Source organism: Labeo rohita, chromosome 4, assembly GCF_022985175.1.
Source record: "Labeo rohita strain BAU-BD-2019 chromosome 4, IGBB_LRoh.1.0, whole genome shotgun sequence".
Lineage (NCBI taxonomy): Eukaryota > Metazoa > Chordata > Actinopteri > Cypriniformes > Cyprinidae > Labeo > Labeo rohita.
In genome coordinates this window covers 32068873-32088264 of record NC_066872.1, presented here as the reverse complement: position 1 = coordinate 32088264, position 19392 = coordinate 32068873, and the positions used below count along the sequence as shown (strand labels likewise).

General features: G+C 37.6%; 1 protein-coding gene and 1 long non-coding RNA gene across 5 annotated transcripts in view; one reads left to right on the top strand and one right to left on the bottom strand.

Moving 5' to 3' along the window:
- lrmp (lymphoid-restricted membrane protein) overlaps window positions 1-19089 on the bottom strand; it is a 29382-nt gene extending 10293 nt beyond the window's left edge. For 3 of the 4 annotated variants that reach the window (XM_051107872.1, XM_051107874.1, XM_051107875.1), the window contains exons 1-23: window positions 18820-19012; window positions 17054-17697; window positions 16863-16973; window positions 14542-14722; window positions 12993-13051; window positions 12814-12889; window positions 12312-12470; window positions 12105-12222; window positions 11771-11821; window positions 11580-11657; window positions 11447-11503; window positions 11169-11228; window positions 9088-9152; window positions 8867-8960; window positions 7438-7575; window positions 7166-7267; window positions 6561-6712; window positions 4498-4609; window positions 3261-3588; window positions 2377-2417; window positions 1523-1610; window positions 1228-1378; window positions 730-808 (exon numbers count right to left, since the gene is read on the bottom strand). In XM_051107872.1, coding sequence (XP_050963829.1) covers window positions 730-808; window positions 1228-1378; window positions 1523-1610; window positions 2377-2417; window positions 3261-3588; window positions 4498-4609; window positions 6561-6712; window positions 7166-7267; window positions 7438-7575; window positions 8867-8960; window positions 9088-9152; window positions 11169-11228; window positions 11447-11503; window positions 11580-11657; window positions 11771-11821; window positions 12105-12222; window positions 12312-12470; window positions 12814-12889; window positions 12993-13051; window positions 14542-14722; window positions 16863-16973; window positions 17054-17666 — 2913 coding nt within the window. In that variant the 5' untranslated portion in view covers window positions 17667-17697; window positions 18820-19012. The other variant, XM_051107873.1, reaches the window with a different exon arrangement.
- On the top strand, window positions 6034-6632 carry LOC127164139 (uncharacterized). The gene is made up of 3 exons (XR_007827601.1): window positions 6034-6112; window positions 6192-6458; window positions 6552-6632. It is a non-coding gene; the product is annotated as an uncharacterized LOC127164139 (long non-coding RNA).
- Window positions 19090-19392: the final 303 nt, after the last annotated feature.

Below are 19392 nucleotides of genomic sequence, written 5' to 3'. Positions count from 1 at the left end.
TATGCATTCAAGCTGGACCCAAATATGAAGCATTTCTTTAAAACCAATACATCCTATAGTACAGCTGATTTATCCAGTACCTACACCAATGTCTAGTAATATGCTACTGTATAAATAAAGGTCTAACACTGCCCACTCCACTGCAGAAAAGCCCTCAGATGAAGTGCAGTTTATTTTGGTTGCACTCCAAGCTTACCGAATATCTCCCATCTTATCATTCTACATTAACAACGTTCACAAGAGAGTCAACAATGGGGCAGTTAGCACAGTGCATATGCCAATGCTTGGCTTCACAGATTAATAAAATAATTTATATCTGATTCAGAACAAACAAATGGGCAATTCCACTTACAAAACCAGGCTGTCAGAAGTCAGGTGCTTATATAACTTTGCAAAGCAGCTCACACAAAGCAATTCTAAACAACACCAAAAGACCAGGCACGTCACAGCGATAAGAGGGTAGAAGCACACCCTCTCACGAGCAGTCATTCCTGCTTACCGCCATCCAGAACTCTCTTAATCGGTCAACTGCAGGGTCCCCTTTACAGCACGTCAGAAAAGCTAGCTATTCTCTCACTATACAGGACCACCAAACAGGAAGAAACATGACAAGAAAGTAAGGGCAAAACTAGAAAGAAACAAACACAAAAGAGGAAGAGGAAGACATGACAAGTGGCGCTACAAACGAAACAAGCTTCCCCTTGGTTTCCTCAGCTTCCTCAAACTGACCTGCGAGTCACTCATGTTGGTTGTGGCGGTCGCACGCTCTACCTCAGATCCTCCGTTTGTGGCAGTGAGCTGCTGGGTCCTGACCGGGAAAAAGGAGAAAGAAGAAAGTTGTCACTGTATTGTACAGTTGTCACTATATTGTCGGTTTGTTTTTTCTATCTTTTAGGATGCAGCTGCTCTCAGTAAGTGCAACGATGGTTTGTGTGCTCCAGCAGAGCGTGGATAGGGCATCTGTCCGAGCCTGGCCACACAGGTGCATGGTAAGCATGCAAAGCAATGATCTGTCAGTAGTAATAACTCCTTAATATGTCTACACAAAACAGCCCAACACAGGAAGAGATGTCACACATTTGACTAGCAAATGTGATCTTTGGGTGTGTGGTAGGCATTTCGAATGAAAGCAGACCATAATTTCTTTCTGGTGAATCATTAACTAGCACTTTATATCAGTGAGCCAGAGAAAATCCACAAGCAAATGCTGATATATGGAAATTGTACCTTCCTGTAATGGAATCACCAACTTCAGGCTGGCCCATGGAGGAAGATACCATCTCGGAAGTCACAAGGGAGGAAGGTTCAGTAGATGAAATAAGGTTACTGACTGAGGTCACCTGTTCATGGGGCGTCTCGGAGCTCAAAGATGTATCATCTGGAGAGTGGGAAGTCATGTTCAGACACAAAAAGTTACGAAAATCATTTTATTCAAATGACAAATGAAATGTATTTCAAGTCTAGTATTGTGTGTTACTAAAATGATTAAGCAGAGAAGGACACTGAGAGGAAGAGCTCTTACCAGCACACTGACTGTGGGTGTGAGGCTGAAGAGCAGCCTGCTCGTGGGCGTCCTCAGGCCCAGTGCATTCTGGGAGTCTGTCTTCCTCCTGCAATGGCCAGGAAAAGATTCAAAAGGCCAGTGAAAACCAAACCTCTACTCTCCCAGAAAAAAATAAAGTCTCACCAAAGTCGACATATTGACAATTTTTTGAATGATAATCAGGCGCAAATCCACACTTCAGACATTTGCAATGCAAATTGTGGCCAAGTTTATTCAGGTGTGATGTGCAATACTCTCAATGTGTGTTTGTGTGTGTACTGTACACTAGTTCTAAGGATCATCCGAATTCCTGCTAGCATTCAGGAAGAAGGAAGTCACATGATGATGATATGATATGGTAGGTCTTCTTGGCCAAAAGTGTTGTTTTAAAAATATATTTCAACTTCTTATTTCTAACATAAAGGTCTTTCATATTGCGATATTATCGTATCGTGAGATTTTGATCTCTTTACATCCCTATTCTCTAATAAAACTATCAACCTGCCATCAGTGAGTCACATGGATCCACCAACCATGCCAAACATTAAATTTCCATGACAACAAAAAGAACAATGTGGCAAGATCACATGACAAGATCACTAAAAAAAATGGGTCTTTGAATTTCATGGTCAGCCACTCTGAAAGCTTGAATTTAAAAGGTATGAAATGCTTTGAACTTCACTATATCAGTGTGCATAAAACGGTTGCATTCATGTCAAAGCATCATAAGATAGACCACAATAACATATTTACACAATTATTAATTGATTTGTTAGCTGATAGTTTGTTGAGAGGTATAATAGGAAATGAAGATAAGAGAAAATGAAATATACCTTTAGAGACATGCAAGGCCTCTGCATTTCTCCCTCAGTTTCTGAAAAAAAAAAGAGAGAAAAAAGTCATACAATGACATTCACAACCCATTTTACTGACATAATTTGACATATTTCCCAGCAAAGCAGTAAATACAATGAGCACAAGGCTCACTGGATTCACCTATAAGGGTTAACTAATATTACAATTCTAATCTATTTTGTGAAAATAAATTCAATATCAAACATGTGAAATGTAGGGATCACAGTTACAGTACAAACAACTGCTACTCAGGGATTTTAAATGAAACTAAATCAGCCATTAACCAATATGGTACCAATATGCTGTGCATCCCATAAACAATGTGTTAATCGTAAAACAAAGCCTAAATAGTTTAGCCTAGGCATTGTCAACCAAACATTTCCTTAATGTCATGTCCAGTTGTTATGATCAGACAAGGGGATTATGAAGTGACAAGCCTCTGGTGTTATTCAAGTCAAGGGTGGGGGACAGAGGACAAACGTTTACTTTACATACTGACCAAAGATGGCAGAACAATGGTGGAAGGAAAGCCAAAAAAGGTCTGCAGCTAGAGTGATCCTGCTTTTCCTTTTGTGTTTAAGCTTCAGGGATGGCTGCCTGCCCTGTGCCACTAGAGGTTAAGAAAGGATTATATGGCCTGAGGAATCTGACACAAACCGGTTGTGTGCTCTAGGTGTGACCATTTCCACCAGCTCAAGACCTATTCACATCCAAAAAGGTTGTGCACCTTTTATGTTTGTTCTTCCATTTTACTCCATCTTGCCATTTCAGGCACTAACTTTGAAACTTCAGAATCTTGTTTGCAATCTAAACTGAATCCCACTATGGAAAAATAAGCCTTACTAATCAATTCATTTCTCACCCTGTGATTCTCCGTCAGTGGCGTCGTCTTGTAGAGGCGTCTGAGAGAGGGTGGAGCCTCTCTGTAGCTCCTTGGTCCCTACTCCAGAATCCTGTGTTGCTTCACCTTCTCCCTCTGTCCTTTCTGTGATCTCCTCCTTGCTCCTCACAGTCTCTGTGTGCTCCACCTCCTCCTCTTCCTCTTGTGTCAAGGCCTGTAGTTCCTCTTTTTCACAACAGAGCTCCTGAAGCATCTCCTGGTCAGGTCCGAGCTCTTGTAAAGGTGGAGACTCCGACAACACATATTCCTCATCCCATTCAAGAGAGGGACCGTCCAGCTCTTCCACAACCTGAAGGTACAGAATCACATGTAAATGCCTGGTCACAAGAATCAGTTTTTTTTTTAAATTGAGATTTATACATCGTCTGAAAGCTTATAAATAAGTGTTACATTGATGTATGGTTTGTTAGGATATGATAGTATTTGGCCAAGATGCAACTATTTTGAAAATCTGGAATCTGGAATCTATTAAGAAAAACTCACCTATAAAGTTGTGCAAATGAAGTTCTTGACAATGCATATCACTAATAAAAAAATGAGTTTTGATATATTTACAGTAGGAAATTTACAAAATATCTTCTTGGAACATGATCTTTACTTAATATCCTAATTATTTTTGGCATAAAAGAAAAATCGCTAATTTTGACCCATACAATGTGTTGTTGGCTATTGCTACAAATATACCTGTGCTACTTATGACTGGTTTTGTGGTCCAGGGTCACATATTTTAAGTACATGGGCTATATGGGTGTCCCCAGCTGACTTCTAGTTCTTCGAAAGGTTTACTTGAACATCTTGGCAAGCTTTTGGAGATTTTGGATCAACATGCATAGTAATATATACAAATAAATCAAATTGGAAAATAATAAAAGTGAATCAAACTAAGACATCAGCCAAGTTCTGAACATAAGAACATTGAGGGGTAATCGGTCAACGGCGTCTAATCTCTTGGGATGAGTTCAAGATGAAGTCAAGTTTCAAACTGGCTCACAAACCACACTTGCCTCCTACACACACAGCTCTCAGCATCTTGTAATGAGACTGTAAAAGTATCCATCTGTGATCTGCAGAAGCTCACAAAAAAATCTTTATTTCTGTTTTGCCCAGGGCTGAATCTAAATCTGTCATGAGTTTTAAAGCCCACATATGCTGAAGCTCGTGCAGGCAGCGAAAGCAAGTGTTAGGTGGGGTTCAATACCTGCTGTAGGTGATCCGGTGTTTGGCTGCTGGCCTCTCTGTTGTCCAGCGGAGCCTTTAGTCTGTCAAGTTCCTCTCGCAATTGCTGCTTCTGATTCTCCTGCTCTTGTACCCTAAAAATTCAGACAAAACCCACTGAATTCACAAAACTCCTAAAAATAGCTCTATCTACAAAAGTACAATTTTTCTGGTTATTGAAAAGCATTACACGAGACAACATCCCAGAACTTTCAATAAAAATATAAAATACATCAAGAATTGGATCATCACTTCTCAGTCAAAACCTATTACTGAGGTACCTAAAGATTCTCCTGTTACACAGAAAACATATTCTATCAAACACAATCCCCATACATCCTCAATAGATGTTCACAAGTGCTACAAAAGCAAAAGCTGGACATACTATACCCAATCCGCAGGCCCAAGCAATGTCCCATTGCTTCTTCACTCCTATCTTGGAGCACTACTGGACAAGCCCTTTACTTCCCTGGCTTCTCTCAACAGCCTTTCCCTTTTATCCACAGTACGCTGAGTACCGTGGCCTTAAAAACCGTGTTATGCCAGATTAGAGGCAACTCTTCAGTGAACCAAAAACAGCTTGAGGGGGTCAAATGGAACATCCCCTTGACAAAAGCTTCTAGAGACATTCACACAGACATGGACTAAATTGGTAAGGCCTCGCTTCATAATCCTTCCACTAATTTGAAAGGGGTGCTTTTCTAAAAAAAAAAAAAATAAATAAAATAAAACACAAATATGTCCACTTCTCTATTCATTAAAATTCAGTTTGCAGTCTGAAGGCTGCCATAGACTCTGTTAACTGCATGGCTATGCTGGTATACTACCAGTATCTACTACTAAGATCAAACTCTAAATTAAGCTACTATGTCTAAATTTAAGACTTTAAGACCTTTTTAAGACCAACTAAGGCGTCTTTTACTTTCACTTTCAAATTAGCGGCAATTCGGCACCAAGCAGTTGTTTGTTTTTAGTTAGTTTGAGGTTTCCCTCTTTTTGCACTTTCCTTCGGTTTAAAGTAGCATCATGTGCATTTTACTTTCATTTTTAAATCAGCAGCATTAACATACCGTAATGAACTATTATTAACAAAACAAATAAAAATACAGAATGGTGTATGCCTAATATAAAATAATAACTTACACAAAGTTTAAATAGGTATACAAAACTGAAAATCAGTAAACACTGTGTAACCAAGTAAATGCAAAAAGTAGAATGTTTATTAGCAAAACTAAAAAGAAAGCTTGAAAAGCACGCCATACACCTTGATGTAAAATATTTAAAAGAAAAAGAAAAAAATTACACAGTTTAATTTAAAAAAAAATCAGCAAACACTGTGAAACCAAATAAATATGAAACTTCCACTATCACCTTAGATAAAAGGCAGAAGTTAACAGGCTTTTCAACATCCAAAATATTTTTAAAACAGGCGCTTTTGCATTTTGTTTTGAAACTCTTCTGCCATAGTCTTGTCTTTCTCACCTCTCTCTTGTTGTCAGTCAGCTCGGCTCACTCTCTTCAGGTGATAAATGACATCTGATCTGTGATGCGACTGTCGTTTGGCACACTGCATTGAGCAGCAGCATTCAGTTTTAAAGGTATTGTCTGTTCTCTAAGAACTAAATGATTTTTATTACTATAAAAAAAACAAAAACTAAATGACAAGTTCTTCTTCAGGTGGCTGACAGATGAAGCGGCCCATACCGCCATCTACCGCACATCGTTTAATGAATATTGAGTGACCTAAACCATGTAGCACAGAAATTACACTTTCACTTCACTTTAAAATGAAAGACATGAGGAAACAATCCCTCATTAAAATTAATGTCATGATCATATGAATTTAAGACTTGCAGCTCTGATTTAAGACTTTAAGACCCGGGGAAACCCTGATGTATATTCCTATTGAAGTGGATTTCGCCAATGAAAATTCATAACACAATGGTAAGCGTGACTGGAAAATGGAGGAAAGCAATGCATTTCAATAAACTTCCATCAAAAAATACATATCATACATCATCTCTGCTCTCTTATCAGTCCACTCACTTGACAGACAGGTGAAGGATCTCAGTACGAGAACGTCGCATGTTGCTGGCCATCTTTAGAAGCTCCCTCTCCAGAGAGTCTGTGTACTGGTCCAACTGTTCCAGACTGCGGGTCCAGTCACTCCTCCTCTGCTCGAGCTGCACCTCCAGGCCCTGAAGTAGTTCACAAGATCAACAATGAGGATCAGTGACAAAATACAACACACAGTGCACCAGTAAGTCATTAACACCAGCTAAATCTTACTGAATGCGATAAGATTGAAAAGTTTCATCAAAGGCCATTTTAAAAAGAGTCACAGAGTTACTCTGACCCGACACACTACCCCCTGAGTGAGAGAAATATTGGCCTGTATATTTGACCACTGGGGAAGACCGCACGTACTGATGCGGTCCAATGAATACACACAATAAGAGTGACCATGTCCAGCCAGGAAGTTATGCAATGTGGCAGATAAAAGTTCAGATAAGGGAAAAGGAGTGCTTATATAATTTTTAAATGCCCATCTGTATATTTGTATAATGTTATTTCCATACGTGCCAAAACGTGCATAACTGTTGATTGATACTTTCCGATTTGACTCAGTTGAATAAATCCTCATAAATTACCTGTATCTTAAGGTCAGTGTTAACCTCCTGAGTTTCACTGTTTTCTGTAAGGCCTCTGAATGCTGAGATACAGGTCATGCCATCTTCCTTAAACTCCTTTTTCTGGAACGATTCATGTTTGACACACAGTGAACACTCTAAAACATTATAGACCAGAAACATACACAACCAGCATTCAAGTGTCTAAAAGCTGGCAAAAATTAACGTCAGACTAACTATACAGATGAAGTTTACTTAAAAATTGAGAGTGTGATGCCTGGTTAGTTGGTTACCAGTCTGCTGATCAGAGTTTTGAACTCCAGAGACAGCTGCTCTGGAGTTGGGCCTTGGAGGAGCAGAAGAACCTCACGATCTAGAGTCTCATCCAGGGAAGACGCAAAACAAACAGAGGAGGACAGATGCTCCAAACCCTAAAAATACACAGACATGCATTTTGTATAATAATCCATAAGCAATGTATAACAAATTTCTATCAATATTTTATATTATAACAAATAATAAACATTTAAAACATTAAATTTAATGCTATATACAGATCTGCTGAAGCTGGGAACAAGCATCACAATGGGGAAGAAATATGATTTCATTGACATGGCGTGGTTGTAGCTGCAAGACAGGCTGGTCTAAATATTTCTAAAACTGTTGATCTACTGGGATTTTTATGCACAATCTTCTCTAGGGTTTTTGGTCAGAAAAAGAGAAAATATCCAGTGAGCAGCAGTTCTGTGGGCGAAAATGTCTTTTTGATGCCGGAGGTTAGAGGAAAATGCAACAGTAACTCAAACAACCGCTTGTTACAACTGACGTCAAATCTTGAAGCTGATGGGCTATAGCAGAAAAAGACTGCACCAGGTGCCACTTCTGTCTCAGCAAAGAACAGGAAACTGAGGCTACAATTCTACGAAAATTGGACAATAGATTGAATCTCAATTTCTGCCGCAACATTTAAATGGTAGGGTCAGAATTTGGCATTAACAATATAAAAGCATGGATCTATCTTGCTATGCATCAACAGTTCAGGTTGCTGGTGGTGTAATAGCATGGGAGATATCTTCTTGGCACAATTTTTGCCCTTTAGTACCAATTAAGGCATTGTTAAAACGCCACAAGCCAGGCTGAGTATTGTTGACCATGTCCATTCCTTTATGACCACAGTAGTCTTGTGATAGCTACTTCCAACAGGATAACACACCACGTCACAAAGCTCGAATCATCTCAAACTGATTTTCTGAGCATGAAAAGGAGTTCACTATACTCAAAAGGCCTCCAAAGTCAACAGATCTAAATCCAAAAGAGCACCTTGGGTATGTGGTGGAACAGGAGATACACATCATGGACGTGTAGCCGACAAATCTGGACCAAAAAATGTGAGGAATGTTTGCAGCACCTTGTTGAAGGCAGTTTTCAGGAGAAAGTCAGGTCCAACCCAGTATTAGCAATATTGTATTTATGTAGTCATCACCAGATACAATAATGGAATCTCCTTCATGTAGTTGGACTCATTGTGATGCCTAAAGTTTGGTGCAAAGCACAGAGAGGGTGTGGATTACTGAGTGCACTCTATGGCTTTGGAGTGGGAGAGAGTGGGTGGACAGAGAACAGCACATGAGTGTTGGTGGGAGTGGAGAGAAAGAAACAATCCAAACCATGGACGAGACAAAGACAAGGGAATTGCAAACACACACAAAACACACTGCAAACCTCCAAGGGATTCTGTGCCAGTGCCAGCTCTGTCTGAAGAGAGCCTGAACTCATCTGATTTAGTCTGTAGGCCACAGAGAGAGAAAGACCTGGGCTGCAAACACATACATACACAGAAGAACAGGTGAAGCAATTTTTGATGTTTGTGCATCAGAAAAAGGGCAATTAATCAGCTAATATTTTCATTGCTGTGTGTTAAGTGCATTATATGGAGTTCTTACATTGTCATATCAGGCTGCATCATCTGCATTTGACTCTCCAGTTTGTTCTTGTCTGCTCTCAACAGCTGAAGCAAGCAAAATGAAGACATGCACAATAATTCAACACTCTGGAGTAAATTATTTTACATATTCCACAGTAATGATCACATGTATACCTTTTTAGGTTTTAGTCCCCCAAAACATATGTGTGTAGAACTAATTCCACTGATTCAGCATTCTGAGTTTGTGAGTGAGTGAGCGAACGAAAGAGAGAAACTTTCTCTCCTGGCTCTCAACCAAATACATGATTTGTCACATTATTCCAGACTTCTATTCTATTCTAGTAATCAGTAGTAAAGCAAAATTAAATTTCAATATATTTTACTCCAGTCTTCAGTATCTCTCGATCCTTCAGAAATCATTTTAATTTGCTGATTTAGTGCTCAAGAAACATTTCTTCTTCTTATTATTATTATTAATGTTGAAAACAGTTGTGCTGCTTAATATCTTTGTGTAAACAGTGATGCATATTTTTCCAGGATTGAATGATACTGGCTCAGAGGCAGCCGAAAAAAAATTAGGGCAGTGCTGTGTTGCCACTGAAAGTTTTGGTACACTACATCAATTTTTTATGATTGCACACGTAAACATTTGGTTTGGTTTTCCGTGATGGATTTTAAATTGCTGCTGCAAATTTGGCTTATTTGACGCACAGAAAGTGTCATCTAGTTGGTAAGTTGATTGCAAAAATAACTTGTGGTAGTCTTGGAAGCATCAGCTACAAACAAATCAGTGATGTGTAATGAAAAAAATATAAATATTTCTAGAAAATATAAAAAATATATTGGTATAAAAATAAAAAGTGATTGTCTTTTTGTGAAATCATAGATACTGGTCTGGCAAAAGATAAATCCTTACTGTTGAGTTCTTTGTAGTAGACTAAAAAATGTGTTCTTTGTAGTAGACCGTATGGCTCTTTAAAAAACTGTTTATGTGAAATTTGGACAAACATGGCAATATGATTATAAAAATCATAATCATATAAATAAAATGTGGTCACCCTGGAACTACTTCAAGGGAACCCCAAGTATTAAGACTTGTATAGCTTAATATAACATAAATGATGTCTCTTACTGAAATATGTAGTAGAAAACCCATGAAAGATTTACATTATTTTAAAAATCCACATTGTTTTATACATATTTTGGACTATAAGGAGTGACATTATTTTGATGACCTGAAATGGTTGCACTTGTAAAGCTAATGCGTTACCTGTTGCCATTTTTACCACAACAACCCTAAGAAAATAAAATACTGATGCCATATTGTGTGGCTTTGGGTTGCATTTTTCAGTCAAAGGGCAACAAGAAAAGTGACGCAAGTCTTCAATGCTTTCCTAGCAATAAGAAGAAAAGAAAAGAATGGAAAGACGCCCATGGACAATTAAAACTTCCTAAAGACCCGCGTCTTTGTTCTTTCCACTTTAGCCCTGATGCCTTGGAGGCTTTTAGTAGACCACAGCTACTGAAAGAACTTATATATGGCAGAGACAAGAAACGCTAGGTGCCATCCTGGCAGGATGTAAACATTTCGGTGCTTGCCATGACACTGCAGCCACAGAAGGAGTTTCTCAGCACGGATTTCACTCAACATCTGGGGGCGTTTGGACTCCTTGTGGAGAAAAATTGATGGTACGGCATTTGGTTTAAGCCTATGATTATATCCTTTGCCACCTGTAAGCTCTTTCAATAGCTGTGGTCATTGTATCAGTACTGTTTTTTTTTTTTTTTTAAAGAGTTGTTTTGTGGTAAAATGGCAACAGGTAGCACCAGTAGCTCACCAAGTGCAACCATTTCACATCATCGAAATGACACCCTCATAGACCTTCATGGATTAAATCTTTAATAAATTTTCTATTGGTTTTCTACTAGATGTTATAGTAAAAGACATAATTTATGTAATATCAATCCATACAGGTTTTAATACCCAGGGTTCCCTTTAATAGCCAAGCAGTTTGAAAAAGTAGCATTAAACAGCACTGTGGTGTAAATGACAGATTACTGATGTTGAAGACAGAAAAAGAGAAAAAGAAATTAGTTCACCTCTGTAACTGAGGAATACTCCACAATGGCCACTTTTAGTTCATCTACCTGTTTATTTTTCTGGAGAAGAAAGAGGGCAGATCTGTTATGACACTGGACAAATGTAATTTAACATGATTGCAGATTGTACAAACACACTAAATGAACAATGATAACACTAAATGATTTTTGTAATGATTAAAGAAAAGCTAAATTCTTCTGTAAAGTTTAATAAATAACTTGACTTTGTACTCTACAGTTTTCATAACGTGTCTTTCTGATGCACAAGACGGACTGACCTCCTGAATTACTGACTCCTTGTCAGCCAGAATGGCATCAAATGAATGAACTTGGACCTGAGAGTGCAAGAAATCTTTCACCAATTTTGAATAAAAGACCAATTATGAGTGAGTAAACTAAATTAAGGCCTACCTGAAGGTCAGCATTAAGGTCACATAGGTCACTGATCTTTTTCTGTAGCTCTTCTGCCTCCAATGTGACTTTCATATTCTTTCATGAAGAAGGAGGACAAAGAAAATAGAAAAAGTAATGAATGAGAACCAGTCAGTGAACTACATGTCTGACACTTAGGTGGATGGACGTGTAAATGCATAGAGCCATACCTCCTCTTGTAAAGCAGCAATTTTGGTTATAAGACTTTGGTTTTCCCGTTCCTGTAGGAAACCATAACGAAAGGTTATAAAAGAGTCCATGTTTGTTTTAATAATACATACGTCAATGTCAATATGTGGTCAATAAAAACCAGTGTGATGGTGTTTACCTGGGACCCAGATTTGTTTACTCCGGATGTTTGCATATGATTGGTTTATGTAATATTACTAACCATTTCATTACAAACATGCTGAACGTTATCTGACTGCATCAGTTTATAAGACCTGAGTCTCATAATGTGGCTTATTAACACCATAACAGCCATCACTGAGGTCTGTGCCTCACCATCTGCTTTCTTTGAGCTGACGCCTGAGCTCGACTCTCTTCTGAAGAGGTCAGGCTCAGCTTCATCTCCTCAACTTCCTCTTTAAGCATCTTCTCCTTTTGTAATAACTGCTGCCCCCTGCAGGATGAGGGAAGGGAAAGACAAGGGATTTGAGGCTCAGAGGTTAAGGAAGACGACAAGTGAGAGAAAGTAAAACAAGTCCGTACATTTTAGCTTGTGCTTTGAGCTCTTCATTCTCCTCAATGAGTTTCTGGTTGGTGTCTTCCATGTTTTCCACTGCCTGCTTCAGTTTACGAACCTCCTCCTGCAGCTTTTGGTTATTTAGCTGGAGATCCGCCACACAGAAGACCAGATCTGATGTCTCCCTGTAGAATATATGATCAAAATGCATCTCAAATGTCTGGAACGGGAATTACGTAACGACCAAAAATGTATTAGTATATACAGCAGTAGTATACTGATTACAACTTTGTTGTATACATATTTTTATATAGTTTTTTTTTTTTTTTGGCAGATATTTTTTTGTTTTAAAAGCATCCAAGCGAAAACCTTTAGATCAAAGGTTTTAAGATCATAAGAAACAAACTGATTCAGCTGTGTCCAAAGTTTTGCTTAATAGTTACAGTTGATACAGTCTCACAAATCACATGTGTACTCCTGTTAACTCTTTATCTGTCACAAGCAAACAACTAACACTCTTAAACTTACAGGTCAGCTCTGGAGGCTTCCCCTCCAAATGCTTCAAGACTACCCGAGGTCATATTTAGTAGAGCAGATCTTCTTGCTAAAGGAAACAAGAGGTGATGATACAAAATTATAACACCATTGACAACAAAGAAAATATATGCAAAACACTGAGCTTTTAAGCATTCTGACATGCACCTCACCTGATAAACTGTCCCGTAGTTTGAATGATTCCTGTTGGGTGTCATTCTTTGAGTCTTTTCTGAATAAAAAGGGAAATTTTGAGTTGGGTTTTTATTAAAAAAAAAAAAAAAAAAAAAAAAAGTCATGAGGAAAATGCTGGAAAGAAAGGCCTTGTGATCAAAACTGACTGTAGATTGATAGCAGACTGATGAAAATCTGCAATGTGTCTTTGGTTGGGTTGGCAACATCTACAAAAGACATACCACACAGATTTGATTGCAAAAACAACTGCTTCCTCTGAACGGACCATGCCTTTAGCAAAATGATTAAGGAGTAAACAATCAGCAGATTTCTTCAGTTTTATTTTTTGGTCCTGTGCAATACTTCCCGAACTAAAAAGGCCTTTATTCAAGTACATAAATGGCAATCACTGTTTTAAAGTATGTAGGGCCCTATGAAATCAGTTTTATTTTTGCCCAAATTCCCTTTTTTCCATTTTTAATTTTTCTGGATTTCTTTTTTTTCCTGTTTTCATTTCTCTCAACTTCTTTTTAACTGTTAAATTAAATTTTATTAATCAAAGGGCATGTCTAATTAATTAAAACCATAAAACTTAAAAATTTTCACATCAATTTAATAAAGGTTTTATGTTACGGTTTCATTTTAACAAAAATGATTTAGGGCCCTACGAAATGTTTTATTTTTTCCCACCATATGTTTTATTGTTATCAAATTCTGTGTTTTAGCATGTCTAATTATTTAAATGCATACTAAATTTATTAAAATTTATTCTTAAAATAGCATTATGAAAGGTTTTTTAACCTCAGAAATTATGTGTTGGTATTTAAAATGTTCTGGTTATCAAATGAAGGCATAAAACATTAATTTCACTTATCTTTAATTACTGAAAATTCAGCAAACTATTTTTTTGCCAAACAAAGAATTTACTATTAAAATTAAAACATGGAAGAAATGTTGAGTGATTATACCCTAAAAAATAATGTTTGTTTCATTTTAGTAGTAGTAGTAGTAATAGTAGTAATTTATATATCTGGCACAATGTCTTCAAGTTAAACCGGATTTTTATTTTAACGGGTTGCCGTATCTACCTTTACATTTCTATGTGTATATGATATAACACTAGTTTTCCTAAAATGGAGCGGTCAAATGCTCATGAAGTGACTCTCAGCAGATATTGTTCACGTATTTATGTCCTCATCTAGTGAGACGACAGACGCTGAAATCACAGCGAGCATCACGCGCGCTTCAGTGTGTGTAGTAAACAAACCCGCTCGTCTGCTCCATTCATGAAACAGAGACACGCAGAACATGCAGGATTCACATTTAAATGCTATTTTTGCGGCATAGTATTTACAGATACTAGTCCGTATTGCGGTTTGATTTCAGTGTAATGACCTACTGTTGATTAATTCATTCAAACTTCCGTGGCATTCCGCGTTATTCGGTAAACTTAGTTTTTATGACTCGATTCCGCGATTCCGTCCGCGTTTTCAGCACCACAGAAATCATAAGGCCCTAAGTATGGGGTACTTATACATGTCTTCATACCCCTGGTTGCGGCAGTCGTCGATCCACTCCTTCATGATAGCATGGTACGTGTCCAGGTCTATGGAAATGTCCTTGTGCTCTGGGTCCAGCATATTGCAGAGTTCCTCCAGGCCGCTGTCCTCTGAACTGCGGCAAGTGGTGTGTCTCAAGAAATCCACGATGTGCGATACATACACTTTACCTGCAACATAGGGCTTAGTGTTACTATAGTTACAGTGGCTACAATCACAGAAGACCTGGCTCTAGTCAGATGTCATCCCATCAAGAAACTCAAACAGAAAGTTTGCAAAGTAACACCTACTTGTTCTGAGTCACCATGACCGCATGTGTGAACATATCGAATCAGTATACACATAAAAAAAAAAGACTGCTGCTATCATCTTTTAACACCTAAATTGCAGTTCCCTTCATATAAGAAAAACGGCTGCAACTGAATGCAGCTTTGTCTTGTGTTAGCTTAACGGTCTGGTCACCACAGACAGCATATTAGGTCAAAGACATAATGAGGAGAGTGCAGGACTTCACTGAGGACAGATCAGACAATGTTTGCCTCTAGGTTTGAATGCTAAGAAGCATTTCTGCTGCTGGGTTGGAATGAGTCAATGTTTTCAAATGCTCTTAGAGGTTACTTCAGTTTAACCAAAGAGAAACTAAAGTACTGTAATATTAGTCAGCTTCACAGCCTGCTGAGGAACCTGTGAATTTGAGGGGGAAGTGAGCGGTTAAAAGCTACAAGATATATATATATATATATATAAAAAAAAAAAAGATTGATTTTAGCTCATATTTCTGGTCTTGAGGTGCAGAGACATCACAGGCTGAAAAGGTTCACTGTTGATAGTATTGCAACATAGCTCACACTGAAATCACTTTCAAGCCAAGCTTTCTGTTGGTCAACTCAGCATGGCCAACTTGAAACTGTCATAAAATCTGCTTAGGTACACTGCTTTTTTTTTTTGTGTTTGTTTGTTGTATTTTTATTTTTAAATTGTTTCCTATACTCATCAAGGCATATTCTGAAATATTATTTCAATGTAAAATAACTGTTTTCTGCTAATATATTTTAAAATGTAATTTATTCCTGTGATGCAAAGCTGAATTGTCAGCATCATTACACCAGTCTTCAGTGTCACATGATCCAGCAGAAATCATTTTAATATGCTGATTTATTATCAGTGTTGGAAACAGTTGTGCTGCTTAATATTTTGTTGGAACCCGTGACACGTTTTTTCAGGATTCTTTAAAAAATAAAAAGGTTAAAACGAAAGCATATTTAAAATAGAAATTATTTGTAACAATAGAAACTACCATTTAAAAGTTTGTGGTCAGTAAATTGTATATTTTAAAAGAAATTAATACTTTTATTCACTAAGGATGTGCTAAATTGATTTTTAAAAAAATGAAAAGATTTATATGTAGAATAAATGCTGTTCTTTTTAACTTTTTATTCATCAAAGAATCCTGAAAAAAAGCATTACAGGTTCCAAAAAATATTAAGCAGCACAACTGTTTCCAACACTGATAATAAAAGTAATAAATCACCATATTTTAATGATTTCTGAAGGATGATGTGACACTGAAGACTGGAGTAATGGCTGATAAAAAAATTCAGCTTTGCATCACAGGAATACATAATATTTTAAAATATATTAAAATAGAAAACCAATATTTTAAAGTGTAATAATATTTCACAATTTTACTATTGTTTCCTGTATATTTGATCAAGTAAATGCAGCCTTGATGAGCGTAAGAGAAACATTAAAAATCTTACTGATCCCAAACTTTTGAATGGCAGTGTAAATCCTTAGTACTCATGCATTGTGTGGATTCCTATTGAAACAAACAGATTTTGCCTACAAAAACTTGCTGCACAAAGGTAAACGTGACTGCACCTTTTTTGTCAACACTTTATCAGTACATGTTATTTAATAAACAAACAAACAAAAAAATTTACCACACGCATGTGGAAGAGAAGAAATTGCTGAATAAAGTCATTATTTTTGTACTCTTTGTGCACAAAAAGTGTTCTCGTAGCTTCATAAAATTATGGTGGATCCACTGATGTCAAATGGACTATTTTAACAATGTCCTTACTAGCTTTTTGGGCCTTGAACGCGTCAGTTGCACTGCGGTCTACGCAGGGTCAGAAAGTTCTCGGATTTCATTAAAAACACCTTAATTTGTGTTCTGAAGTTGAACAAATATCTTACAGGTTTGGAACGACATGAGGGTGAGTCATTAATGACAGAATTTTTGGGTGAACTACCACTTTAAAATGCACAATATGACTGAAAAATACACAGTATGATGTACATATGTACCTCTGCACTGTGTGTCACAAGCCTGAAAAATTGTGTCCAACAGGTCTTCCTCGCAAATCAGACTGACCTCAGCCAAGCTCTCCTTCTTGGGCTCGGAGGGAAACAGAGATCCTGTTCCAAACACAACAAAAAAGGTTTTGGCAAAACATTTATAATGTTAAAAAGATAACTGAAAAGAGATAATCCATTACCCTCGCCCAGTGAAAGTCTCTTGACCACGAGGGCTGGGTAGGCAAGTTCGCTGTCCATGTTAGAAATATCTGAGGAGAAGTTCAGGTGATATGAGAACAAGCCAGGAGCTGGGATCTTTGAGGTCTTCACCTCTGTGTCGGGCGCCTCCAGCAGTGTTTGTGTTGAGTACCGTGGGGTAAAGTTAAAGTAATTGTCCCCAGTCTGGGCTGCTGGGGTAGAGCAGTTCCGCCGAAACGGCCGGCTGTACGTTGCCGTGTTTCTCCTCTCTCCTATCGTGCCCAGCGTGCTCGTAATTGTATAGGTGGCATTGCCAGGTGTGATGGGAACACGAGGGGTGTTGGCGGCAGACCCTGGTCCCGGGGAAGCTGTGGGGGTCAACATGCTCGCAGAGGAATCGCGGTCAGAGTCTCCGTCAGTTCGGACGGCACGTTTCTTCAGGATGGCCTCCAGGTTGAGGCGCAGACCCGAGTGAGGGCTGTCGTAGCTGCTGGACTGGAACTTAGGGATCTGAAATGGCGAGTTAACCTCTTGATCTCGCCGCTGGATGGTCTGCAGCTTGCGGCAGATGCTGTCCACGGGGTTGTGCCGTCTCGGGGTCACTCCGACATCCATGTTGGAGCGAGTAAAGAGAGAAAGCCTCGATCTACAAAAGACAAATTTGTTAATAGTATTTGGCAAGTTATATGATCTCAAAATAACCAAAACACATAATGTGACCCACTCCATGAATGAAGAAAATAATAAACAAAATTAAACATATACACTACTAGTCAAAAGTTTTCGAACAGTAAGATTTTTAGTTTTTTGAAGAAGTCTCTTCTGCTCACCAAGCCTGCATTTATTTGATCCAAAACACAGCAAAAACAGTAATATTGTGAAATATTTTTACTATTTAAAATAACTGCTTTCTATTTTAACATATTTTAAAATGTAATTTATTTCTGTGATCAAAGCTAAATTTTCTGCATCATTACTCCAGTCTTCAGTGTCACATGATCCTTCAGAAATCATTCTAATATGCTGATTTGCTGTTCAAGAAACATTTAATATTATTATTATTATTACCATCATCAATATTTGAGCTGAGTACTTTTTCAGGATTCACTGAAGAATAGAAAGATAAGCATTTATTTGAAATAAAAACCTTTTGTAACATTATACCATTCAAAAGCTTGCAGGCAGTTTATTTATTTATTTATTTTTGGGAAAAATATTAAAGAAATTAATCATTTTATTTAGCACGGATGCTTTAAATCGATCAAAATGATGATAAAGACATTTAAAAATATTACAAAAGATTTCTATTTCAGACAAATGCTGTTCTTCTGAACTTTCTATTCATCAAAGAAACCTGAAAAAAATCTACTGGGCTGTTTTCAACATAATAATAAATGTTTTTTGAGCAGCAAATCAGAATATTTGAATGATTTCTGAAGGATCATGTGACTGGAGTAATGATGCTAAAAATTCAGTTTGAAATCACAGAAATATATTACATCTTAAAATATATTCAATAGAAAACAGATACTTTAAACAGTTAAAATATTTCAAAATTTTACCATCTTTGCTGTACTAATAAATGCAGGGTTGGTGAGCAGAAGGGACTTCTTTTAAAAAACATAACAAATCTTACTGTTCAAAAACTTTTGACTGGTAGTGTACGAAGAAATGAAAACCTCAAACCTTTATCTTAAAATATTCTCAGTCTCATCTCATATACACAAGAAAGACAATCAAAAACAGTCAAGCAAAAAAGCAAACCAACCTGTCAAAATCCGACTAAACTACCGTTAATGGCGAATCAAACATAAACTTTACACTGACTGACAGACGCAAAACGTTCTTGCCACTTTCAAGATGAAAATAACGGCCACCTTCAGTTTCATAAAGCGTGTCTGTTATCTTTAGAGAACGTTTATATGGGACAACCAGATATTGAGACGCCAAGGTTGGGAAAAACAAACACACCTGAACCTGTTCAAATGTTACCGTCGCGGTCGGTTCACAAATACAAGCGCGTGAAGCGCCAAACAGCTGATTGAAGGCCGTATTAAAAACTGCGGTGCACTGACACCGTGCGTCCAATGATGGAACTGCAACTGACACAGGGCATATGATTATTCAAAATATGCCACATAAAGATGTCCAAAAATACAAAAGAACTAAAAAAACGCATTTTAAATCTAAAAAAAAAACAACAAACAAAAATCTATGGAAAGCTGTGTATTGTAATTCCGGTGTTCTGCATTTCCCCTCTCTGCCATGCATGATAAGAAATGTATAGAAAACTAATCAATGCAGTGAAATAAGAAAATTAATAAGAGCCTTTTATCGGTGG